This window comes from Phalacrocorax carbo, chromosome 12, assembly GCF_963921805.1.
Source record: "Phalacrocorax carbo chromosome 12, bPhaCar2.1, whole genome shotgun sequence".
NCBI lineage: Eukaryota > Metazoa > Chordata > Aves > Suliformes > Phalacrocoracidae > Phalacrocorax > Phalacrocorax carbo.
The window spans coordinates 19,610,727-19,638,235 of record NC_087524.1 but is presented as its reverse complement, the minus strand read 5'-3'; the positions used below and the strand labels follow the sequence as shown (position 1 = coordinate 19,638,235).

General features: G+C 44.5%; 1 protein-coding gene across 2 annotated transcripts in view; it reads left to right on the top strand.

Annotated features, from left to right (window-relative positions):
- CTBP2 (C-terminal binding protein 2) overlaps positions 1-27,509 on the top strand; it is a 145,112-nt gene that overhangs the window by 73,729 nt on the left and 43,874 nt on the right. For both annotated transcript variants that reach the window (XM_064464362.1, XM_064464363.1), the window contains one exon: positions 7,096-7,255. In XM_064464362.1, coding sequence (XP_064320432.1) covers positions 7,198-7,255 — 58 coding nt within the window. In that variant the 5' untranslated portion in view covers positions 7,096-7,197. The remainder of the gene's footprint in view (positions 1-7,095; positions 7,256-27,509) is intronic.

Genomic DNA, 27,509 nt, shown 5'->3' with positions numbered 1-27,509 from the left:
GCTGTGCTGATTTTGGTACAGGAGCAAATAACGGCTTGAGCAGGGGAGAGCTTTTGGTTATCCAGATGTGGAAACAGCGAAGGTTCACCTCGCTCCAGCATTAGTCTTTGTGATTAGTGAAAATAGATAACAAGTAATTTGAAGACCTCTGGTAAAATGTAGGATGAGATTTTATTTTTCAGTGTGACTGGGACCTTTGTTTTATTTTGTTTTATTTATCCTCTTGTTTTATTTGAAAAGCTAAGGGTAGTTTCCCAGCTTGTTATGCGCTGTAGCAATGTCAGTGTGCGTGTTATCAGTGTCAGATACTTAGAAAAACAAGATAAGGGAGGCTGAAGGAGGCCCATGATTAATTAGCAGATGGATTAGGCGCTCTCAAATCTAAGTGGATAATTTGGGTTCAGCTCCTGGTTATTGTTTTGCCCACCACCAGGCCACTGAAGGCTGTCGGTGCAGGGAAGCAGAGCATCAACCGGCTTCACTTCTGATGCCAGAAAGAGAAATGATGGTTATTTTGTTTAAAGCAATTTTCTTGCTCTCTGCGTTGCTTGTTTGTGTTTTAGCTTTAGGAATGAAAGGAGTGCCAGTTCTGGTATTTCCTAGTGTTACTTGAAAACTCACAGAGGATCTGCGGGGGGCTGTTTACTACCTGACAAGGGAATGTGCCTGGATCTTCTTTTCTCAAAGCCAAGAGCTAGTCACTAATGTTAGAAAATAAAATTGGAGAAAACAAGTTGAAAAATAAAATAGGTATTTCGCCCCCCTTTCTTTTGTACTATGGCTCTTGTGGCAACTTGAAATTTGTAATTTCAGTAGGTCTTAAATCTTTCTGGCTATCGAGAACCCAGTCTGGAGCAGTTTGTAACCTGAAATATGATTCTTAAAGAAACTTCTATAAAAACATACAGATCCAAACAAAAACCTCTCATGCTTTATGCATCATTAAGATGAGAGGAAGGAAAATGCTACAAACCCATATGTCTTTCTTTTCTTTGAAGGGCATATGTATCTATAATTGTGATTCTTCTTTTACTGAGTCAACAAGTAGCTTTGATGGAGTAGAATTGATGAGGGATACTCGCCGTGACTTTCAAGGTCTGAAAGGAATGCAGGATCCAGCCCTCTGTGTCATCTTTTGAAGCCTTATTATTTTAGCACAGTCTGTATCATATTGCATAATGTTTTAAGATGTGGTCTGCATCATTATGTAGCGTGTTTAATTTAGCAACAGATGTGCAGGCTCATATGCCGTTATGGTACATTTTGTTCACTCATATAATAGCAAGTTCCTCAAAATTGTTACCAGTTCTTCAGCACGACACTCCTACAGCATGTTATTCTCCTTTTCTGTACGGCGAAGAGCAAAAGAGCTCTTTATTTGCCATCAGCAGGTGCTAACGTGGGAGTGCCGGCTCTCCGTGAAGCACGTTTAACCTGCTGCGTTACTGCTCTCTCTGCCAGGCTGCGGCACCCAGCGAGCGCGCTTCCCCCAGCAGTTTTCGGGGGAAGACGCCAGGTAGGCAGTGGAGGGGCAAGACTTTGGTCGTTAAGTTTCTGGGCAGAAAACAAGTGAGGCACCTAGTCAAAAAAAAAGCGCTTGTTGCCACCCGTGGCGACATCCAGTCATTCCCACGGAGGGGCCTTAATGCAAAACATCGCTGAACGCTCTGCGGCAGTGAAATTGTACTAACTAGTAAAGGCATTAAAGCTAATTAACAATGGTTTTGTAGCAAGAGCCCTGCCCTCCCTGTTTTGAGGGTGCTGAGGGTCCATGGAGGGGATGCAGCCTGTTGGGAGCCTGGCACTGAGGTTTGATTTAAAGCCAAGGTAGTTCTTCCAGAAATTGGGAAAAAGCCTTTTAAACTCTTCCCCCCCCCACCCCCCCCCCACCCCCTCGCTTCCTATTTCACATGCAATGGCTGAGAGTGTTTAATGGAGCAGGAGAAGTCCAAACCCTGGCCACACAGAAACTGTGTGATTCCTCTTCCCAAGTGTGAGGCTTTACATCCCTCAGGCATTTAAAAAAAAAAACAAAAACCACCCTATTTTTTATCTTGGCTAATGAAAATCTATGTTTGTTCTCTCTGCCCGTATAAATGTTTAATCCACTTTTGGTTCCTGCTGGGCTATCAAGCTTAATGGTGTCTTGACACTGTGAGTTCCCCATATTGTTTTATTGTTATTTAAAAGAAAACATCCAAAAAAAGGATCTCAAGGATCGTGTTGCCTGTCCCTTCCCTTCCATGTGCTTCCCTCCTCCCCTGCAGTGTTGCCAGGGCCTTAGAGAGAGGAGAAGGTGACGGGGGCTGAGCAGGGCATCCCACTTAAGGATGTGCCGCCAGCATAGGGAGGAACGATGACACAGTGTTCGCAAAGTGTTCCTCCTGCATTGTACGGTCTGCTTTGTCCGCTTCCCTCCCCTGTCATTATCTCTGTGTGTCTCCTTTCTTTTCTCCACATTGCATTTCTTGCGCCGAACTCCGCTTCTCAGCCCCTCCCGCCCTCCCCACAGCAGCTGCCGATGTCTGAAATGATCAGCGGTGGAAGCGATCAGCTAGTTCAGAATAGTTAAGACCTGGTTGATGCTAATGCAGGGCTTAACCAATTCACAGCTCTGAGGGCTGTTCTTGCATTGAAATCTCAGTTCAAGTGGGATTGAGCTCTGGAAAACTGGACCTTAACTGAGAGGAGGCTGCAGGAAGAGTTGCCCTTGGCATTGGCAGATACTAACTTCTCGATTATGGACCACTTGGGCATCCTGGTCTGCTTCCAGCTGAGAGGTTGATGTCCTGCAGTAATCACAAGTACAAACCTTCTCCAGGAGCCTCTCCTTTCCCAAGAGCCTATAATATGTCTGACAGTATCATCAAAACATTTGGGTTGGATTTTCCCTTGTTTAAGGAAGGAGTTATGTATGTGGAAACCCAGTTTAGATGTGAGGAAGGACGGAAGTTTTCCATTGCTGTTTGGAAATGGGAGCTGGGAGTTTTGTGTGGTAGGGAATCTCCATTTTGCTGATGGTGTATTTTGTAGAGGGTAGAAAATGTAGTCAGAAATTGTGAGCAACAGGTTTCTGCCTCCACTAAGGGTCTGGGAGTGTGTGGTGCTTTTTTTTTTATTGTTTAGAAAGATGCTTGTATTTGAAGTTAAAGAGGAATACCACTTAACCTACAACCATGTATTCATTGGCAGAAGTGGTGTGTTCGTACCACTTGTTCATTCACACCTCAAAAGGCAGCAATCGTGGTTTTATTGCATCCTAGCCGGTGAGCTGCATTTTGGGCAGGACTCTCAGGTGCTGTTTCATGATGCTTACCAAAGCCTGCCATGCTGCGCGCTTGCATCGGCTTTGCCTCGTCACAAAACAGGGTGTAGGAAACACCATTCCACTTTCCCGGGCTGTGCACGGAGAGGGAACGTGGTGAGACACGGTTTTGTGTAGGGTGCTGGGAAGGGAGGCTCTTAGTCACCTGCTGGGTGCCACCATCCGTGGTTTGACAGTGACTCCTGCGATGGAGGCTCTAAAATAGATGTTGCCCGTGTTTGTGCTCCTGCTCTACCTACATGCACTGTGAGAAGATGATAAAGCAGTGCTAGTTGAGAGAGCGCTTAGAAGACAGCACATTCTTTGTAAAGTCACCTTTCTCTTATTTTTGTCTAACAGCGGATTTTGTTTTGGAAAATCAGCTTTTCTTTGTTTCTGTTTTCCATCAAAAGCAGGAAAAAGAAGCCCTAATACAGCCTTCTCTGCTCTCATTTTCTGGCTCATGGATTGTGGTATTTAACGGGCAGCGTTAAGAAGCTATTTAAATGTGTTACGTTAGGCTTGGGTTTTTTCCTAAAACATTGTATTTAAGTACATTCCTTCTTTAAATAAATACATAACTGCTGGGCTATCATCGTGTCCGAGGGTTTTCAAGAAAATTTACATTTTGAAATACACTGTTGGAGGCTAACATGGCCATGCAATTACTGTATGTAAATCATTTCACTTGTTTCCTAATCTTGCTGAAGATGAAGTACAATTTTTGTGCGTGCGCGCGCCTCTCTCTCTCAAATTTCCTTATACAATGGGATTTTCTTGTATTTTAATTGCTGACCATGATTTTTGTTCTGCCTAGACTGATTGTATTTACTTTATTGCGGAGGACGTTTAGCCTTGCGATTGTTTTGAGGTTGGGTTGGATGTAGAAACTATTGAGGATACACTGAAGTTGGGTGCGCAACTAATTGTGTCCTCCATCCCTCAGATGGAAGAACTGCTTTCTTAATTACAGCTTCATACGAAGGCTGGGGAGTATCTGCTTGTTTCTGTGCCCTGCACATCTGCTTTTCCCCATTTTATCCATCCCTGCCAAACCCTGCTCGGCAGCTCCTGCCACATTTTTCATAAGTCTTCTGAGTTGGGCTATTATTACTGGTTGATATCATCATGGACACCTGTCAAACAAAGATGGAATAGTTAACATCATTAGGAAGGAGTTCATTCATGGGCATTACATTAAGCTGTGCGGGATTCTGATAATATGAGCAGTAATTTCTCATTAGTTTCTTTTGTAGAAAGTTTTCCTCCAGGGAGTAATGCAGGGAATTGAGATGGCAGGAGAAAAGAACTTTAATGGAAGCATTTGTCCATCAGAAAATGCACTCTGTCAAAATTAAATACACTTTGCATATTGATTTTGTTTGGGAAAAAAAGGGGGAAAGAGTTGCAGCCCCAATGTAATGAACCATTTGAGCATCTTCAGAACAAAATGCTGACTTTTTCTCTCCTGACATGACGTTTTTATAACCTGGTATTTCTCCCTGAAAGTGGAGTGGGAGGTGATAGAAGTAAAAATTCATGTGTATGCTTTTAAGTGTTGATCATGGAAGTTCTCTAAGCTGCTCTGGCTTTAGCTACACTAACAGTTTAAATTTTGTTGTAAGAAATATTTTGATTGTAGCAAGGTTCTGCCTTTGGAATGGAAGTTTTCTGCTTCTTTTAGAATGTTGCATTAATTATTAATGTGAGTGGGAATCGTGCTCTTTAGCATCCCTATGTTTAAAAAAAATCAATTAATTATTGCTATAAATCTCAGAGATTATGCTGCAGTTGCGCTGCTGGGAAATTCGCCATTAACTACCAGGAAATCGCCTATCTTCCCTTAGTCAGAATTCCGTTGTACCAACACAACCCTTTTCCTTTTATAAATTAACTATCAATGTGATGCATAATTGATAACCATTTATAATAATAACAATAATCTCCATGAAATTGTCATCTCGGTACGCAGCAGCTTTGTTAGAGCCTTTACCCCTTGCATGCTCAGCCTCGCCTATTGTGTTTGTTAACTGTGTTTTCTGGGAATTTATTGCTTCACTTGCACGGTTTTAGGAAGAGCTGTAAGCTGTTGCAGAGGAATAGAATGCAAGGTAGAAACGCCTGACTGGACTGTGTGGATGTGAAGAACCTGAAGTGCTTTGAGAGGATGGGTTAAGTGTTGCTATCGCTGCTCTACAGAAGGGGAAGCAGAAGTCGAGGTTACAGACATTACCGAAGGTCAACTTTTGGACATCAGCTTGGATTTTCCTGGTTCACGGTGTCTTTTTCTCGTGTGTCCTCTATTACGTGACAGCAGAGTTCTTTTACTTTGTCGTGAAAATTTTGTTTGCAAATGAGGCAGTGTGAAAATTCACTTGCCACAGAGGAGCTGTTCTTGTTGTTTGGGGGTGAATTTGACCCAGTGGTACCGAGTTCGTGATTAATTCCAGCTCTTCAGAATTTATATATCTTTTAACCCTTTCTAGTACTTTGTATGCAGAGCGGTTGAGACTTTGTAGCTCGATACAGATGGCCACTCAGGAGAGGATTTCTTCCTGTGCTTCTACTCGTGCCTGTCTCCCTTTTCCCCTTCTCTCCTTGCAAGGCCTCCAAAAATGTGGTGGTGTTTTACTTTGTGTCTGGAAATCACAGCTTTCCACTAATTCTTCTCTTTTGGCTTAAAAGAGTAGTGGGTGGCGGGGGGGGGTGGGGGGGGGGAGGAGGGGCAGGAGCCTCTTGAGCAGTATGCATCCCTGGAGGTTTTGTAGCTTGCATCAGGGTCATCTGTCTTCATCTTAAAATACAAAAGAGGAGACTGAATCACTGGTAGTATAGCATAACTCGGTAAAAAATTAGTGCGTGTAGGGTTGAATTGTTTGAATTCAGTTGTCAGCATGAGGTCTCTTTTTGTATGTCTTGATTCATGAATGCTGTTGTGGAACTTGCTTTGAAAAGCTCGTACCTGGATTTTGCAACGAAGCTGTTGGGTAAAAGTGCCACAATGGCACATTCAGGGTCTGCAGCCTGAGGTCAGGTCGCAGCGTTCAGGGATTAAATGAACCTTTGGCGCTCTGTAGGAACAAAAGCGTCAGACCTGAGAGGATCCATTTAGGGTCTTCCTCTGTGCCACCAAAGTGCAGAAAAGCCTGCAGCTGTTGTCCCTTTGTAGAGCATTTCTTATAAATCAGCCACACATACCGCTTTATGGATTGCTTTATTTCATCGGCATTTAAAAATGTGCATGCTAGAGACGACAGCTCTGGCACCCAAAGTTTAATGTCAGCCCTTCGAGTATGAAGGTAAGGACAGGCTACGGTGACAGCTGGAATATGTATCAAGGTCTAGCTGCAAATTCAAGGTCCACTGCTGACTTCTACAGAGCAAGGCTTAAATAAGACATGAAAGCGGTTTCTGTGTGCATGTGTGTGTGAAAGTACTGGTAGAGCAAAAGCTACTTTCCCTTTTTTTATATACTCTCTAATAATCTTTCAGTGTCTGTGAGCCTACAGAATAGCTTAATGGATTTTATCTGCTAGGAATAGATTTTAAGACAGAAATAAAACTGGGAAGGCTGTACAGCGCTTCGGCAGCTCTTGTGTACAATCCTGTTTTTCCTGATTACAGGGAAGATAAAGGGGCTGTGAGCTTGATTTGCAGTATAAGATGTGTGACCGGTGGGACACCGGGGTTGGAAGCACTAAACTCACAGCAGCACCTGCTCTGCTGCTGGGGACGGGCAGGTCTCACCTGGTGTGCTGGAAATCCTAATGAACCCTTTCATTTCTCTGCAGGGTCGACAGTGGCGGTATGCATGCCGATTCCTGTGAGTTTTCCTAAGCTCCTGGGGGACTGCTTTGCGTTTTGAATCAGAAAGTTAGAAAATACCTTCAAGAATGGCACTTGTGGACAAACACAAAGTCAAGAGGCAGCGACTGGACAGGATTTGTGAAGGTAAGAGTGTGCTCCAGTTTTTCTATAAAAGCTGACTGATGGTTAAGGTAGAATATCTAATTTTTCCTTGTTTTTTACAGCACTTAGACATAGAGAGATCCAGATCTAGGAGTAGATCCCCTGTCCTCTGTCCTGACTCAAAATACAGTCATACTGATGTTGAAACATTGGCAAGGGATATACTGGTTACTCATTTAAAAGTCATCTGTAGTCCTGTGAACAGGATTTTTACTTAATCACCAGGTCTTCTCCTTTCATCCTAATTTCTACTGAACTGACCTAGTCAGTCCCAGTTTGAAACATAGCTTAAATTTATACTGTCTTTAGAAGAGAGTTGTGCTCTGTTAAATGCGCTGCTTTCTGGAGGTGTCCTCTGGCAGAAGGAAATGCTGGGACACAGGGGCTGGTGCTGCAACTCTTCCCTCCCTTCCCCCTCCAAGCAGTGCCAGTTCCAGTGTCCAAGACTTCGGACATGAGCCCCTACCCTGGCTGTCCCCCTGCTGGCCTGCAGGGCTGGGAGAGCACCCTGCAAGGCGTATGGCTAAAGCTCAGCATCCTCCACTTCCATGCAGCTGCTCCCATCCTTCCCCGGTTCAGGCTTTGGCTTGCTTCTCAGAGAAAGACAGAAACTTGGCTGTCTCAGAGTTGATTCTTCACGCAGGGGGCATGAAAGTGGGTGATCTCCCATAATATTGACTATCATCCTATGGAAAATTTAAACGTTGTTGTTGGAGTATTTCTTATGATTTTTGGAAAATTGTCAGAACGCTTTTCTTTCATTGGTATCTGGTGACAGGGCAGATTTGCTGAAAATTGTTCTTTATTAATAGTATGTTAGTGTCACAGCACAAGCGACTTTTACCTTCTGTTTATTCAGTTTTCCAGCAGAAAAGTCTGTAGGTAACGTTTTTTATTACAGCTCACATAGCGTAAGTTACTTATGATAGAAATCAAGTGGTGGCAAACAAGCTCTGACTTTTTTTGTGCACACTCTGATAATTCTCTTATACACACCGACACTCGTTAAAGTTTCACCATCAGCAGCAAAAGCAGAACAGTGTTATTTTAGGAAGAATATCTTAAGTTGTATCTGTTAAAGAGTTCCAGTGTTTATCTGCTCTTGAGGAGATGGATAGTGGCCTGCAGGGTAACAATTTGCAGTATTACTTGAATGCCAACGAGGTGAAATCAGTTTTGCTCGCGGATGAAAGCGCAGAGCTCACAGGGGAGTTGTACTGCGTCCGTTCGAGCAAGAAGAGTGGGGCTTTTTGGAGTTTCTCATGAGTGGAAAATGTTGATCAGTAGGACAGGGTTTTGCCTTGATTTTTTTGTGTTATATATTGCTTCCTTTAGCACGTCAAAGTAAAACTCGCTTGTTGTTGCTTTAAACTTGGCATGAGTTCTTTAGCTCTATTCATTTTGCTCTGTTAATTTCGGAGTGGGGAGGCAAAGCAGAGAAGATGAGAGTTCAGAAGGAGTATCCAGGGTATACTGCAGTGTGGAGCTGCATATTTCTCCTATTGAATGTCATAAACACTCAGGTGTACTACACTATCTCATCTTCAAAATTTACTTTGAACTTGACTTAAAAGAGTTGTATCAGCTGAGCCTGGATTTTCAAAAGCCGCCTTCCCGGTTTGATGTTTACTATCAGATCTAGTTGCTGAGTGTACAAGAAATTCAAAAGGATCATACGACAAACCTGCTAACGGAGCTTTAGATGTGATTGAAGTTTAGATTATTTTCCTCTGATATATGAGCTTTTTTCTTCTTTCTTGGTCAAAAGATATTATCTTCTAATCTGTAAATGTGCAGAAGACATAACTTCTTAAAGTATACTTTGTCATTTGCCACTTGTTTTGTGATTTGATTGAAATGATGGGATTCACCGTTGTAAGACGCTGCTGTGTTGTATTTATAAGCAACAGATTAGGGCTGAGTGTAAGCAACATTGTAAAAATTACTTTGAAAAATGTAAAAAGCTTAGGATTTTCCAAAATACTATGCTTGTAGGCCAGCAGTATACTATATTGGCATCTCTGAGGGCTATTGTTTATTACAGGCTCCTAATCTTGCGTTATAATAGCATAGTAAAGCACTGAAGACTGGCATTCCAGCTGCTGTGAAAACACACTTTGAAAAAAATTAGCATTTCTCTTGGTTTTGTCTTGAAAGGTTTATGGAATAATTGGTGAGAGATGATGAGAAATTAGGGAACTACTTCAGCAGACTGATGAGAGGAGTCTTTGCTGACAGGATGGTCAGCTACCGCTCCATCAGGCCGAGTGCAACATCGTCCAGAGAAGTTGCTTTTAACGAGTTCCTGTTCTGTGGAAGCACTTGAGCAGCTTTTCTCTTTAAACAAGTGGATGGCACGCAAAGCTGTATTTACCTGATGAAAAGCTAAACGCTTTGTAGTGCATAGGTGGATTTCTGTGCTTTTTATGAAGTTGCGTGTAGTGTACCATCCCTTTCACTGTTCCCAACACAAACCCTTGGAGAGTTTGCTACGGGCAGACTTTATTCCACACAGCAGGACGGTGACGGGTCTGGAGGTGAAATACCCTCAGGCTTCATGTTGTAATCACTATCCATGCTGCCAGGAGATAATACCTAAGGCTTCAGTTCTTCATTGGACTGTATGAACTGCCACTGAAGGATTCTTCTTCATATGGGTTTACTGAAAACATAACTCATCACATGTTGAGGGAAATAGCTTACAAATTGCCACAGTATTAAAAGAGTATATTAAGAAGCTGCAGTGTTTGTATTACTCTGTTAAATGTGCATCTGGCATGGAAAAATAATCCAAGCCATACAAGGGGGTGGTATCTTTGAAAACACCAGTTCATAGCCTTTGTGGGCAGGTTTATGAGTCTTCCAGGAAGAGAAGCAGTTCAGTCTCATTGCGTTACTCAGCTTGACCAGTTCCTCTGTTTCATTCAGTATATGGTTATACCGTCGTTGCGTAACAGCGTTACGTGTTCCTCTAAGCAGGCTGTTCTGAAGAGGTGAGCTGTTTGCACCAGGTGGCGGGTTTTGCTCTGTAGAAGAATACGGGTGGGATAAAGGGTACAGACTTGAGGGGATAAAGAAATTTTATAAAGACATTTAGAGCAGCCTGTTAAGAATCAAGCGGGTTTGTGATGCCCATCTGTATGAAGCTAAGTTTGAGTGTGCTCACAGTGATCTTGGCTTTCCTGTTTCTTTCTTTTCTGGTTGTCCCAGGAAGTTTGGGTGCTGATTCTGTAATTGGATCCATGTGAGTGCAAAGATGTATCCAGTGAATGGCTGGGGCTATTGAAAATAATATGTGCGGAGTGGTTTACATAATTCCTGTTTGTGGAATTGTGTCTAATTACGTAGCGGGTCCAAATATGCTTTAGAGGTGGAGCTGCTGGTGCTGTGTTTAGTTAGACTTGGTCCAGCACCCCCTAGTTCAGATCCTGTTCCCATCAGTTTGTAATTTTGCCACATTTTTAATTTGTTTGAGCTGAAATTTTCCATTCCATGATGAGTTTTTACCTCAGGGTGAATTAAAAACAAAAAAAAAACAGCTCCAGCAAAAATTGTGGAGCCGTGTCTGAGTGGGAGATGGAGAGGGATGTTGTTTTTGCTGTGTTTGAAACAAAGCAGAGCCATGATCCTGCAGCCGCAGTACTCGCCTGCTCTGCGTCGGATAAAAAGGGTCTGGGTCTGAATTTTGCAGCAGAGTTGCTGTGGTGTCAGGAGTGTGCCTGTTGTTATTCCCAAATTTGGGGCAATTTCTCAGCCTTTGAAAGAAAAGTGAAGTGAGCAAAGCTAACGCAGCTGCCAGGTGTGTTGTGTGCTCTAACACTGCCTGGGGCAGAGAGGGGTGGTGGGTGCGAGGTGGGGACCTCTGCCAGGGCGCAGGCGTGCAATGGGGGAGCAGCAGCGTTGGGTGAAGATCAGCACAGAGTAAATCAGAGCAAGGAAGCAGGACAGGGCCTGTGCAAGGAAGGTAGGCACAGCTCAGACAACCAGCCCTTGGACTTAGGCACTGCGAGATATAAGGTTACTTTTCTATCCTTCATGACTGCCTTGACTTTAAGTTGTTACAGCCTGATCTCAAATTGCATGATCTTACAGGTATGTGTGTTATTTCTCCTACTTGTGTAAGCCTGGCAGTTTCCTCCTGCTCTTTGGGGGCTCTCCGTGATCAGCCTTGGCTCTGCTCAGCATTCCCAGACAGCCTCCTCTGCCTCCCTCAGGGCAGCAGAAAGTGGGTGAAGCTCCAGGTTGAGGAGAAAACGTGACAGGCCCTGCTAGGATGACAGAACGTAGGGAGGATGTGCAATATTGCTGATATACTGTTTTCCTTGCTGTTCTGCTGAAGGGAAGGTTCAGCCACAGAATCTGGCCGCAGACAGTTGTGTCCCTGGCTCCGCAGTGCCCTGGTCAAGGTGCCTTGTTGCAGTGTGCGACAATCACAGCAGGGATTTCAAAACAGCAGCAGCAATAATTCTTAGGGCAGAAGCTCACCTGCCTTTCATTTAGGAAACAATAACAACAAAGAGAGATTGGATGTAATTTTTTCTGTGCTACCTGTGGCAGAACAAGGTGTCCAGCAGTGCCTCCAAGATACCACTAGCTCAGAAAACCGTGGTGCTCCTGCATCCATCACTGCCGTGGGGCATCAGTGCTCATACAAGGCTTTGCAGGGAAGTAACTTAAAGCATCACTTCTGCTGCCCAGCCTGCTGCTTGCTCAGCCGTTCTTCATGCTGTGGTTCTGTGAATATGGCTAAAAAAATATTAACTAATACAGGGAGCTAGACAGGGAGTGAGAAGCAGCCCTCCGCAGTTGCTGGAGGTGTCTTTGGGAACAGCCGGGCTGGGAAGCAGAGGAGAAACTGCCTTGGCAGTGCGCAAGGTCGCGTTGTCATTTCCTCGTGAAATGTAGAAACTTCATGGGGACAAGGCAGTAGTGGTGGCACATCCAGGATACAGGATGGCAATGTCTTGCCTCTGTGTAAAACAGGGGTTTCCCAACCCCACTGAATTCCTCTCTGATGATCCCAGGTGCTGCCTCTGCTCCATACCATTGCAACTGCGCAACGCTACTGTGCTGTCTTCAGCAGCAGCGCCATGAAATTTTAATGCCTGGCTTTATAGGTTAAAGTTTGAACTGACATTTATGAGTCAGTTAAGCTTTCAACACACGCCCCGAAAATGGCAGCCCTGGGATGAACAAGAAGCAACGAGAAAAAAAATAATTTCAAGGCCAAGTGAGCCCAGACATTTTCTGCTGGCTTTTGCTTCAGGATTTGCCATTATCCAGTAGGAAGTCATGTCCTTACGCGTCAGTTTTTGCCACCAAAGCTGTCTGTACTTTGCAAAATAGCAGAACTGTTTGCAGTGACAAACAAACCATTCATATTTGTTTTCTTTCAGGTCCTTTGATACGTCTAATGGACAATAAATGCCAGCACAGTCACATAATACTTTTCAGTGCTTAATGCATGAGTCTCTCAGCTTTTTGACTTACTGACTTATATTCAGAGTGACACCCTAGTGTCATCTTCGGATGAGGCTTCTCTGGCGATACCCATAATTCGTATTTCCTTTAGGAATTCATTGAATTCACTATAATATCTATGTGTGGCCTTGACCCTCCACATTGCCTCCTTTATCAGTGGGAGTGGGGCACCGTTATGGATACTGATGGCTCTTGGGTAGGTCTGAGTCCTTTGACACTATAGTTAGTCTTGAAAAGCTTGAATAAGCCCCTTCCCGTGATACACCGGCCAGTTGGGATGGTGATTTTCTCTCCATTCTCCTGTTTCCCCATCAATTTGGTGGCCATTCAAAGGAAAAGGAACAGAGGCACTTGAACAGTGTACTTGCATTTTCAGGCTGAAGCAGGAAACTCAGAGTGAACTAGGAAACGCCTTTGTTCCTCCAGCAGCCAGTTCAGTTGATTGCTCGTTATTTGTTTGCGGTGGTGTCTGCTGTTTGCTGGATTTTGAGCAAGCCCTCATTAAGGAGGGTGTCTGCTCTGAAGAGTTCACATCATAGGGCACCTGATGGTTAAAACAAAGTACGTATGATCTGAAAAGGAGCTGATGTCAGCAGCTACTGCTCAGAGCAAAATCCACATGTCCTGCAGCAGTTGGGAGACAACGTGGCCCTAGTGCTGCACATCCATGCATGTGTCTGGTCATCGCTTGGAATTACAGAGTTGGGGAACTCTCCCAGTTGCCGTTGCTGAACCATCCCCAAACAACCCAACAACCAAAAATCCAGATAATTTTCTGCTGGGTTAGTGGTCTGGGTTTCTTGCTGAACATCCGGTGGGACGCGGGAAGGATGCTGGGGAGCACGATGTGAGCGGAGTGGGAAGCGGAGGAGGTGGGAGAAGGGTGGTAGCACTGGTGGGATCCTAAAGCTGGCTCATTTTTTTGCAGAGGTGGGAAGGGGTTTGTGAAATGGGGGAGGGAATTTGGGGAAGGAAAGATGGTTTTGGCATCACCAAAGTTGTCTCGGCCGTGGCTGCACGAGGCTGGTTAAGTCAAGGGTGGACAGAAATTCTGTATTCCACATTTCCAGCTGTGATGGAAGTCAATGCAAACCATATCCAGTAATATTTGAATAAATATACTATGTAATTTTGTATCATTTTATACTATGTATTTGTTGAATAAATATACTATGTAATGCTAGGTACTTTGGTAAATACAAACCTGGATCGGTGGCAGGGGTGCTTTTTACCTACTCTTTATTTCAGTTTCTCATCCATAAAAGTGGACTTAATATACACACTGTCAATTATTGCTTGTGGTGCGCTTCTTTATCGTTAAAGTCTTATCGTTAAAAAAACACAACCTTCAATAGAAGTGCCCCTGAAGAACTGTAATGGTTGTGGCTTTTCAGCAGTATTTGAACAGTGTGTCCTTGATGTATAGGCTCACACACCACTAACAGCAGAATAAGGAGTAGGTTCTCATTCAAAAACTGCAGTCTGTTCCACTAAAAAACAGAGGAACCTTGCTCGTGGAAGCAGGTGGGAAAATGTATTTAAAAACTACAAGGTGGTTAAAATGAAAGTTGTAGAAGCAACCTGAAATCTGGCAGCCCCTCGTTTTCCAGGCTTAGTGATTTGTAAACATGGTATTGTGTAGGAATTAATCAGTTATAAGACACTGTGGTACATGTAATGACAGAAAATGAATTGTTTCAATGCTCAACATTTCTATTCCCAATCACTGCATGTCTGAGGGTCTCAGGAGTGACAGGGCAACTCTGGAAAGTGGCTACCTCCCATTCTTGCTCCTTTATATAATGTAGTGGTGGTGAAAATGAGTATGTTTGATATTTGGGTGGAGCAATTTTCTTCCATTCTTGCAAATTTGAATGCCAAGTAGCATCTGATAATACTTATTTTTGCTGCTTAGAAATAGAATCTTATTATCTCAGGAAATTCTTATCACCACTAGTCATTTGATGAGAAACAATGAGTTAAAGATGATATCAAGTGTGGAAGAAACTGCTTGTCCTGAGTAAAAGTGACTTATTTCGAATAAGTGTAGACCTTTTTTTTGTTGGTGGATTTGAGCTTCTTTGTTCCATGAATATAAAATACAGTACAAGGATTTCCCCACCCCACAATAAAGCTTTTTATAGTATTTTTAAGTTTCCACCTCAAAGCACATAAGCTATTGGGCTTTTAAGGAAGGGTTGCATTCCACATTTTGCCTAGAGAAAAGGCAGAGTTAGCTTGTCAAATCCTCTGCTGTTGCGCTCTGTGCTGATTTATGCTCACTGAAGATCTGTCTGGCTGCTCCTAATGTTTTGCTCCTCTGAGAGTCAATATGAAGTTCTTTGGCCTTTATGGAGGTTTCAAGGAATCACTTCAAATTCATATGAAAGCTGGGTTACACCTTTACCAATGTGGGCAATGAAAAGTATGCCACCCAGCAGTGTTCTCAACTACCCGTTTGCTGATAAAGGTGTAGCAGGTTTGGGAATTACTTGTCACTGGTAAGTTCTGTTAAAATCTTAAGATTTTGTAAAAATTGGGCAGATTCCTATGGATGAAGAAAGTTCAAGCAGCCTCAGTGGGTTCGCAGACATTATTCAAGCTTATTGGCTTTATTCCATGATTTTCACCCCTTTTTACTGTGCTGAATCAAGAACTCTCTATATTTTTAAGTGGACATCACCTGCTTTGGGACGGAGGTACTGTGTAGCTCCTATCTTCAGGTATGCTGTTGTCCTTACAGCGTGGCGGCATAGGCTGCTCAAGCAGTCTTCCAGTTCCATGTAGGTTTTTTTCCCTATCCATTCACTTACATGCAGTCTGTCTCCTGTGACGTGCCATGGGGGGATATGCATGACAAGATGTAGGATTTCAGCCAGATATGAAGCCAGCCTGACAAAATCCCCCAGGCATCCGGTAGAGAGTAAGACATATTTAGATAAGGTTACAGACAAAAATGTCATTAATTTGGTATGCAACTTTTTTTGTAATAGATATGTGACTCAAGCTCTTGCAAGAAGGAGAGCTCCCCTTTCCCTGAGATTTGAGTGCTACGTACACAGAAATAGGAAAAAATACTTCTGTTGTGTTTTCCCTGCATTTAAGCCCATATTTATGGTAACTGAATACGAGTCTAGCTCTAAATTCTGCCTTATGTTTTTCCATTTTCCCCAGCCTTAAGACAAGGTTCTGTGTAACACGCTTTATAACTTCATGTCATTAATTAAGAAACAATTACAGCTGATGACTTCAATACCATCAACTTAATTTTCATCCTTACCACATTTCCCATTTAAATTGACTGGTTTATGGATTAACATGTTGTCATCATATCTGGGTTTTTTCTCATTACTCTAAATCCTGCCCTGCATTTAAAGATTACTCAGAAAAATGATAGTTTCCCCAGAATATGCAATGAGAAACTAAGTTAAGGGGTGGTTGTAGTGGCGGCCTCGGGGCAGCCCTGTCACCTATTCCCAAGCTCCTGAGTTTGGGAGCACTGCAGAAGCCGCCTCCAGCATCCAGGGGGTGGAAGTTGGCTGCTTTACCTCCTCCAGATATGCGATGGGTAATGATCAGCCCTTGGGGACAGAGGAGAATGGGATGGGTTTTCCTTCAAAATACCAGAAAAACTTGTATCTAACTCTTAAGTTAGAATCTTTCAAGGGGTGACGATATTTGGATGTGGACCAGACTTTTAGGTTTGATTCTGACTCTACAGAATATTTACTAGTATATATTTTGACAGGAGTAGGACATCTGGCTGTACTAAAATAAAGCTGCAGAGGAACACATTACACAACTTTTCTTTTATATATTTTAGTATCCACAAACAGATGTAATGGATCGATGTGCCAAAACAGTGAAGGTTTTCGTTAAGTCTTTTATATCTGAGAGTTTTCTTCAAAGAACAAGTTTTCTAGAGTTGGTTTTGTGGTTTTGTTGCCTTAAAATTAAACAGCATTGATCATTTCTTACTGACACTTTTATATAGCCCATTAGCTTAACACTATTAATTTGTTTTGTCTTTTTGTAGATTGTCTTTTTAACTTTTTTTTAAAAAAAAAGACTCTGCTGCCATCTAGCACCTCAAAACTTAGTGATAATCAGCTTCAGTTCACGAAACAGCCTATGGCACTATGACTGGCACTCATTTTTGAGAGAAAATAGTGTTGCTGCCTGCTAATGTTAACAGGTATTTGACTCAATCAGCAAATGAACCTAAGCAAGGGGCATGAGCTTTGGCCTCAGACCATCCCCATCGGGGAGCAGCCACCCCCCATAGCCTTCCCCATGGATGGTGAAGGGCCACGGTAAAACATACCTGCAGATGCCGTCCCTCCACATTTATACTTCAATTCAATTATTGCAATACAATAATACAATATATCAATCTTTTAACAAAGCAGTGCATAAATATTTTTTAGCTAACATAATATTTCCTCCTGTTTTGGTTTGGGTTTGATTTTTAACTGCGTTGTGTCTGTGAGGGAAGGATGTGTTTCAAGCTCTTGGCATCATCAGGGAAAGCGAAGCAGAGAGACATCCTGAACCTCAGCCTGTTTATCTCCTCAGGACCCTGTTACAATCTAGTAATTAATTATTTTTTATGCAAAGCCCAGACATGCATGGCAGAGTTCAGAATTACAATATATATTCATTTAACAATGGATTTTTCTGCTGCTTTCTGGGACAGATATAATTCCCATGCTTTTCATTACACATGCTATTTAAATCTTGATCCTGAATTCTTATTAAAAATGATGAAATTTGACCTCAAGGTCTAATACCCAGTTTTGGAGACAAGGTGCTTGATGTGATTTCTAGAGGATTATTTTTAAGAGCATTCGTAGATTAGATCTTTGCGAATAGTTGAGGGATGTGCCCAATGAACCTTGTCTACTGGCTTTTAGACTGCCGCTCAGCATCCAGATTGATCTTTATTTTGTAGTCCTTGAAAGCGTGTAGTTTTGTGGTGTAGGGATACACCTGATATTTGTATTATCCCTTTGTTGATGCAGGAATGTGACAATGCTGCTTCTGCTAACTTTTACTGGAGTCTCCCCATGCTTGAAGGCAAAATTGTTTCTGATCAAAGTTTCAAGTGCTTGTAGGGCTCATTCCAATGGCTCAAAGGGTGTTTCACAGCTGGGGTTCTTGTTTTCAATGGCAAGCGTGTTTTAGATGATTGCTAGCTTCCTGCATTTGTTACCTGCAAATTGATTTTCATCCTGGATGGCAAAAAATCAGGGTTTTGCTAGGGGAGTAGGATAACATGAGGTGGCAAGTGACCGCGTTCTCATCGGGGTGCTTCTGCACATACCTTATCCTGCAATAAATACAAGGTAATTGGAGGTAGGGTACCATTCAATGAAAGACGGGTGAAATGCCTCCCGCCGGGGAGTTGTTGGGATGTGGCAGTGATTTGAGACGTGGCGCTGGCTGGCCGGGAGGGCAGGAAGGAGCCTGCCTCCTACACCAAACTTTCTGAGCAGAGATGGGCACAGCAAAGCAGCCCAGGGGCGAGCGGTCAGCTCTGCAGTGGTCAAGTAAAAGGTCACTGTAGTTTCACTATGTGGAATGCCGCCGTGCACCTTCTCAGCACAACTCCAGCTGGTGCGAGTGGAAGAGGCTTCCTCACTCATCACGTTGATGTGTGGGATTTGGGGGGATTCTTGGGAAATTACTCAGAACGGCACTGCAATCCTGTGTCATCAGTTCTGAGAGTAAACATCTGTTTTATTTGGCATGGGAGGTAGGCTTCTTTGCAGTGCCTCCACGTTTATTTACATACGATATTGACCTTTTATATTCCATACGCATGGGCCCATTTGTATGTAGCCAGCGGGAATGGCAACTGACCTCAGTTACAGATTCGGGTTTGCGCATAACGTTTAGAGGCAGCGTGTGCTAGTGCATTCCTGTAACTTACAATGCATGTGAGCCAACGGTTACGGCACATTTCTATCCCAGCGCCAGGGGGGTTGAGTTACAAATGGACGTAAGCTTTTGGTTTTTTGCTTTAAAGTCATCAAAATACAGAGTTACATGAGGCAATGATTGTTTAATAATCGGCTGATCTTAAGAGTGTTTTGTTGTAGTGCACCAACAAATGGTATTTGAGAGTGTTTTGTTGAAGTTACAAAGCATCTATGCTTTTGGTTTGGAAATTAGAAAAAAGCATGTGGCATGGCTTCAAGCGCTGAGTGCTTTCAGATGCTGTTCTGTTCCTTTGATTATTGAAAATGATTCCGGCACAATCCTGCTAATTTTCTCTTTGTACTCCTCTAATTTCAGGAGACTGTTAGAAAGTCCATCTAGGCAGAGTGCTTATTGCCACTGTGAGAGGGATTTTTTGCAGAGCCAAATTTTAGCAAATGCAGTAATTTCCAAGGATTTGGAACATTTTTTTCCTGCTTTTCTTCTACCAATTTTTTTTCTTAATTTGTGCACATGCATATGTCTGTGTGTATGTGTATGTGTGTGAGTGCATTATTCACAGTGCATGCTATTCCTTTTCCTCTCCATAGCATCCATGGTATACCACAATATAGATTAGCACCAGCTTGTTTCTGCTTCCCTGGCATCCTGCGAGCTGAACGGAGGAGGAGGATGTTCAGAAAAGGCTTCCCAGGCTTTGGGGGTCATTAGGCACAATCACATGCGGTCCTTGAAAGCCCAGGCAGTGAGGGCAGGAGCATTTATCCTACTGGCAGCTTTGTACCTGAAAACATATGACAAACACTGATTAATCTTAACACCATCTGAATGTGATAGGTGTATATTATTATATTCCTCTTGATGGAAGGGGAATCTGCGAGTAAGAAATTAAGCAATTTACTCACTGACAGCGGCAGAGCGAACTGTAAGGGGCTGGATGTCCTGTTACCTGCTCTGTCCATTAACACGAGATGTATTTGTTCTCTAAAGGATTTTTTCACTACCGGGGTAGAATTCCTTTGCCTTTAAAAGAGAAATAGCCTTTCCAATACTGATGCACCTTATAGTTTTTGCCAGAAATTACATTTGGCATATTCACTACATTGTTTCAGTTCCGCTCTCTCCCAGAAGGAAATAATTTGGGAGAAAACATCAACATTTTGCTACATTAAAGATCTTTTTTTTCCAATAGGAACAAGATTTAAACTTGTAATTGAAAAGTATTCTACAATAATAAAAAGCAAAACTAAAAACAGTCTGTACTGTTTTGTTGCACAGAGTAATTTCTCCAGCAACATGCCTTCAAAATTTGAAATGAAATGTTTTAAATCAATGTGAATTAAATTTCACATCCAACCTCCCCCAAGTCAGTGCTACAGACACCAAAAAATGCTGTTTACACAGTTGCGTTGCAGCTTTAGCATCCTGATTTCTTCTCACAGGTTTTATGTGTAAACCAGGCTTTCTCCTCATCGGAAGAAAACTGCACGTTCTAGCACTGTGTAAGATACTTGTTTGATATCCACTGCGAGTTGTTTCCAGAACCATATTTCATGCCATCCATTTTTGCAAGTGGTGTTCAAACAATGGCCCAGCTTTCTCCTACTCTGTCATTACTTTTTTTCAGAGCAGGCTTCTTCTGTAGATGTTGTATCGTAGCAAAATTGATCGTGTATTACTGTGAAACTCAGGGTATTAAGTCAAAACTGGATTTTTCACATAAGTCAAAACTGCATTTTTCACATGATCTGAAATACCAAAGCATTTCATCTCTTGATCTTTTTTTTTTTTTGCTTTTGTGTGTAGTTTTTTCCCCAAATATCTCTGGAATTAAAAGATAAAGGGAGAATAAATTTTCCACCTGTCCCGCAGTCCTTCATCTCCCCCTCATGTCAGGAATGCTGGTGCCAGTGCCTCCTCCACTCCTGAGAAGCACATCCGAGATTAGTTATGTTGGGTTGTGTCCCGGTGCCTCCGCGTCCTCTCTTGGCCATTGCTGCCTGGGTCTGAATTCGGAAGTAGCTACGGAGTTACGGGAGTTTGCATAGGCGCTGCTTTTAAGAGTGGCAAAAAAAGAAAACTAAAAGATCCTTACTGCCCATCCATAAATATTTCATTCTGATCATTTCTTGTTCATCTCTTATTTCACTGGGGGTGTAACATTTCCTTTGCTGCGATGGTGGCCTGGGAGGCCGCCCAGCTCCATGGCTCCCGGGCACATCTTCTCCACCAGCTGCAGGGCCGCCAGCAGCTTTTGGTCAGCAAGAAGAGGAGCCAGCAGAACCCTCCAAAGAGGACATCTGCCCCATGGCTATGGGGAAAAGTACGAGTCCTACAGCCCCTGGTCCTGCAAGCATTTACCTGTGCTTAGCTTGGAGCATGGGAATAGCTAATTTGTTCCATTGCGGTCAGTGCGTATGGGATAAATCATCCCTATGTATGAATGTTCCCAGCAGCCAGGTCTGCAGGTAAAGTTTCCTGGCTCCTGAGAAGCAAGTGTGAGAAGAGCATGTCCTTCTGCCCCAGGGTTGCGCCGGTGCAAGGGCAGGCTGGGGCAACGGCGCATGGGTGGTTTTCAGAGCCCAGGCGTGTGGCTGCTCCTGCGGTTGGGCTGAAGGGTCTTGTGGTCCGGCTGTCACCCATGTGTGCGCTGGAGCCGGGCAGGGCACAGCCCCAGTTACAGATCTGCTGGTTTGGGCGAGGTCTCTTTTGTGTGTCCGTCATGCGACCCAAGGGCTTATTAAAGCTTTTGGTTTTTTCAGAGGTAGTAAATGCACAAAGCTCCCCTCTGACTTCCCTTGCAGTTGTTCAAGATCAGCATTTTTGAAATTTAATTTCTCTATGGCGTGTTTTTTTCCATTGTCAACCAGGGCTTAACATGGTGGCTATGTTCATTAGTGATTTCTTTGAAGACAATGGCAAAAGATGCCCTTGATCTATAGACCAGGATTTTATTATTTTTTCATATACATTTTTGGTAGCTTTCTTCTGCTGCTTCAGAACAAACAAATGGCACAGATCTCGCTGTATCCAGTTGGGAATACATTTTATTCTTTAGCAAAATGTTGTTGTAATAAAATGTTTTTGTTTGTTAAAATGTTCTCTGCTTTATTTGTAAGCCACAAATGTGTCTTCCCATTTTGACTCTCACAAAAGAAGAAATTTTCCAATGTGCCTTAAGTTTGTTAGTTAATTCAATATGATGCCAATCAGATATTCTCTGAGAATTGCATAAATAATCTTTTGGGGCCCATGTTTTGCATGTCTGTGTAATATCCAACATAATTTTAAAGACTGTGGTTCTTGGGGATGGAATTGAAGGAGAGAATGTTTGAAGAGGATTTATAATATTTACTGCAATAAAGAAATTTAGGGATTACTCAAAGATCCTGTCAGTATTTGGGTCAGAAGTATAGCCCAGAGGTATTAGTATGATAGGCAAGTATAAGCATTAGACTGCATTAGTGATTTAGCTATCGTAATAGCACAATAGTCTATCATGTGATGGCTAGTGCACTAAACATTTATTGTGGATTAGCGGGGAAAAATGCATGAGCTGTCTTGCAAACAGACCGGGGAAGGTGACTGTTATTCCTGTGACTGGGTCCGTCCTGGAAGGGGCATGTTGGAGGTGAAGAAATTTGTGATCGCAGCAGAGAAAGGCAAAATCATTTCCATCTGAGTTTTTTTTCACTAAAAAAAGGAAAATGTTGCTTCACTAGCAGTGGTTAGCAAAATAAGTAACGGTTGACCTATTCTTCTTTGCAAAGGAATATTTGAGCATGAGCAGCATGTGATAATTTAGATACGTGTTTTGGGGGAGCCATTTTAATATCTCCACTGAAAACAGTGACTATATATGGAAATTTTTTATTACATTTCCAAATAACAGTTTTTTGTGGTGTGATTCGATCTAAATCCTTTTGCCTACTCTAAGTATAAAAAAAACTTAATCCATATGAATATTGAAATACCACTAGATAAAAAATTGAGTTTTTTCTGATGTTTCTGGGTCTTTTCCCGTCTCATAAACATGTAGTTTTTCCAAAGGAAGCTGGGGATAATAGGCAAAAGTCTACTATTCCTTTTTGCTTTGAAAGACCAGGCTTTAGGTCCTTTGATCCTCCCCTCCTTTTCCATGACCTTTGCTAAGGTCTTAAAATTATACATTCCAGATTACACCTCCATAATTTTCTGTCCTGGGATGATGAAAGGATTTGCATATTATGATAATAATGTAAAGAATCCTTATGGAGACTAGTTAGTAGGGCTAATTTGAAACTACAACAAAAAATGTAATTTCCAAAGCAAATTACAATATTCATAAAGTGTTAAACAGATGCCTAACTAATTTCTAATCACTCTTGTATTCTTGAGTATCTCGCATTGGCCTTTCTTTAGGCCTGCCTGCTTGCTCCCATTCAATTTGTCCTTAGCTGTGTGCAATGGATTAGCATTTCATCAGGGTGGATTAAGATTGAGCTGACACTTAAGCTTTCTTTTTTATTTTTACATGAGCGTGTGTGTGGACGAGTGGACACGTGCACGTTCCGTTATCTCGCTGCCGATTCCTGGTGGGTGCTGGTGCGGATGGGAGCCCTGAGCTAACAAGGAAGGAAAAAACTGAAACAGATGAAACGTATGTTGAAAAAACAGTGCGCAAAAAAAAAAAAAAAAGGTCATTCCCTGGGGAGAAATTGCATTGAGGCTGCTGGCTGGATCGGCGCGGGAGATTTCATCGGGCTAAAGTGATGTCACATGGAGCGAGGGCTTTAGCGGTTTTATTTAGCTCCTAATCCCCACACAGTGCTCGGCCAGTTGTCCATGTGCGCGCGCCGTCCCCAGCGGCGGAGGATAAAGCATCTGGGCTGAGTGCGGCCGCCCTCTTCTGCGGCTGCACTCCACGGGAAGGGACTCTCCCTCCGCCGACCTGGAGCGAGAGCGGGCGGCAGCGGCTGCTGCATGCTTCGCCTTCTAAGGTTTCGAAGAATTAATAATTCAGGCAATAGTTTGAAAGATAAAACCACCGGTACGTGGTTCCTGAAGTCCCGGGAGGGCTCAGGTGGAACACGGTCTGGTTTTGATGCACACTGGAGAAGCGCTGAGAAGGCAAGCGCCTCCTCTTCTCCATTTCAGCAGGAGCAAGCGGCCTCGTGACGATGCCCATCCCCAGCAAGCACCCCAACATCGGCCGCTCACAGAGCTGGGACGCTGCCGGCTGGTATGAAGGCAACTGGGAGGGCGAGAACTCCTTTGAGTACCAACGGCCGCCGGGCCGGAGGAGTTCCCTGACCTACAGCGGCGAAGGCGGATGGTATGAGCCGCTGCGAGCGAACGATATCATCTTGCAGGGCGGTGTGGAGCTGAAGCAAGACGCGTACCCGTATCAGGATGCCACCTTTGCCCCCGGGCCCCTCAGGAAGGGCTCCGTCCCTGACTTTGCCTACTGCGAGCGGCAGGCAGCCATGGCGGGCCGGGGCTCCCTGCCGCCCCAGGATTACTACAGCGACCCTTCCCTGGCAGCTAGGTCGCCCAAGGACCCCCGCTACTACCGCGACCACGTGGTGAGCAGGTCTCTGGCGAGCTACGGGGCGCCTGGCAGCCGGCTGTCCTGGGACCAGGCCCCGGGCCGCCCACCCACCCTGCCGGAGGCTACCCGCCTCTACAGAGACCCCAAGATGGCCCTGGACGGGCAGCGGGTGCGTGGCAGAGACGTCTCCCCGGCGCGGTACGGCACGGAGCTCCCCGGCCCGCGGTACGCGGCAGAGCCACCCACCTTCCCCGGGAGACAGGCCTATGGCGATGGGGCGGAGCGGCCCGCTGAGCCGGCAGGGAGCAGGCAGGCAGCCCCAACCTGCCTGGTGGTGGACCCTGCCGCCAGCGCCAGCAGCGGCTACGGGCCAGGCCGGGAGAGCACCGGCGCCAAGGGCCCCTACGACAGCTACGAGGCGGCAGCGGTGACCCCTTCCCACCCGCCAGTGCCCCCCGCCTTCCCCACGCCGGAGGGGAAGAGGAGCTTCGACCCCGAGTTCGTGGCGCTGCTGCGTGCGGAGGGCATCTCGGAGAGCACCTTTGCCGCCCTGCTGCAGCAGGGCTTCGACTCCCCGAACCTGTTGGCCATGATGGAGGAGAACGACATCAAGTCTGTGGCTCCGAACTTAGGGCAGGCCCGTGTGCTCTCCCGCATTGCCCAGAACTACAAGGCAGAAATGCAGCTTCAGAGGCAGGAGCGGAGGAGTGGGGTGCTGCGACCAAGGACCCGCTCCAACAGCTTCAGCCACCGCAGCGAGCTGCCGGGTGACTTTGGGGCACCCCTTGGCCCGGGGCCCACTGTAGATGGCCCTGCTGCCCCGCAGCCCCCACCTCCACTGCAGCCACTCTCCCCGAGAGGGGGAGAGATGCACCGCCGACCGTCCAGCGCCCCGACCCAGCACCTGCTGGAGACCACCGCCTACCCTGCCTCCATGGGGGCTCCTCAGGGGCCGCACTTCCTCCCCAGTTCTGGATACAACACCCCCCTGCCTTGCAACACACACCCGCGTCCAGCCTCTGCCTACTCTGCTCCTGCCGGCATGCCCATGACCACGGCCAACCCGCACGCCAGCCCCAAAACGGCCTACCCCACCACCTACACCGTGCCCATGGAGCTGATGAAGAGGGAGCGGACAGCGGCAGCGTCGCCAGCGCCCAGCCCGCACAGCAGCCCGCAGCTCCTCCGCCGGCCGGGAGCGCCGGCGGATGGCAGCCTGGCACCCACGGGACCCAGTTTCCCTGCCCAGCTCTCCCCGTACCCGAAGCTCAGCAGGCGCACAGGGCCCCCGGTCATCGTCTCCACCATGGCATCGCCTGAACCAAGTAATTTCTGAAGGGTCTTAGTCCATACGGTAGTTTAGAATCACCTTGTTGTTGCTTACTTTATCCCCCTACAAAAAAAACCCACAATCAAATATATTGGGGTTTCATGCCTAAATATTAGATGCTTTCCTATTTAGATAAGGAGTCGAATGGGATTTCTTCACAGGGCCGTGCTGGATATACCGGGCTAAAGATGCTGGTTCTCGCTCTGCGGTTAAATGCCAAATATTTTATTTGTTTAGCCAACTTCAGTTAAAAGTGAGTGGTATCTCAGCTAATGCTTCCAGGGTTAGTCCTGCCATTCCTGTTGTTTGTAGAGAACAGGAGATTAGATACTGTGCTGGCTGAGCAATTAGGACCATAGGGTTTGCCACAGATTGACTTTTTACCGCTGTTATCGGGCACAAATGTGTTCCTCCGAGGAAATGGTTAGCATTGTTTTGACTAAATTAATCAGACAGCTAATGGTGTTATTTGAGAATCGACTTACCTTTGGCCATTACCTAAGTCTTTTCTTATTATTATTAATTTGCTGTTTTATCAGGCATACAAAATAAAACCCTTGATTTCCTTCTAGAGATGCCTGTAAGTGAAGTGATATAGCTGTTAAAGTAATAGGTCTGTGCTTAAAACTAAAAGCCTGTCATTAGGCACTAGAACAATAAAAATGAATGGTGGCTCCTCGTCTTCCTTTCCCCTTTCAGAAGTGCTCAGGCCCTTGGCTGCTCAGATGTGAAGCCGAATAAGCTGAGCAGGCTCCACTCCTCCACTTCGGAGATAAACATGGACAATAACACTCGGAGCCTGACTGAAAGTAACCCCCAAAACTGCACTGCTAAGTATGAGGAAGTTTGGCAAATCCATTCATTTGTGGCCTGACTTGTTTGAAAAACAGCAAAAGAAATCCCTTGACATGTTTTTCCTGGTAGTGACTCTGTGAGCAGGGAATTTTCTCCCTGTGCAGTTCAGCTGACCTCCCATGCAAACAAGTCTTGAACAATGTGCCGTACCAGCGTACACGCACAAAGCTTTAATAAAAGGATACCATTTATAGGCATAGAGATAGTGCCAAACTGGTGATGCCATTCCACAGGAATCTAAATAAAGAATGATTTTGTAAGTGGAAATGATAAAGTTGTCAAAATGCAGACACTGGGCGCACCCCTTTCCCTGCCTTTCCATAATTACACAGCTAGGAAGTAAACGCCGTTTCTTTCACGCTCGTGCGTCTTTTATGTAGCTGGTGTAATGTATTGCTTTGTAAAAAATGCTTAAATATTAGGCAAGTGTTCTGTGTTGACATGGGTCAGATGTGAAAGTAGTACATCCAGGCCGTATTTTTAAATAAACAATTTCCCAAAGCCTGAAAAAAACCCAAGATGAACTGGCATAACACGGGGGACACAGATACGTTCATTTATTTGTGGCACATCTGAATGAGCCGGTCGGTACCAATGCAGTGGAAGCCCTGGTGCGAGGGTCCAGTGGAGCACATGCATTGGGAGAGGTCTCCTCCACCACGAGAAACAGACCCCTCCTTCCATATGTCTCATATATAAACCGCAAACCCTATTCTCTAAAAATCTAGATATTATCCCTTCCCTTTAAAAGAATTACTGGTGCACAACAAGAGGAAGCCAGCAGCGTTTCTGTGCTGCTGAGCTCCTTCTCGCTACTCAACCCCCTCTTTTTTTTTTGCCTACGACCAACTCATTTGCATGAGGATGACATTTGTTGCTCCAGTAATTTCATCTGATAATGGCCAGCTTGCAAAGCGGATCTGAAAACATATTCCTTAATTATGTGTTGCTAAGCAACGAGAGGGTTTGGCCATAATCACAGAAAGATTATCTTCTCATTGAAGTCCCTGAAAGGTTTAGCTGAAGTAGGACCTGTAAAATTGTCTTCATTTTTATTTATTTCCCCTTTTTATTTTCCAAATAGCCTGAGAGGTTTTCTT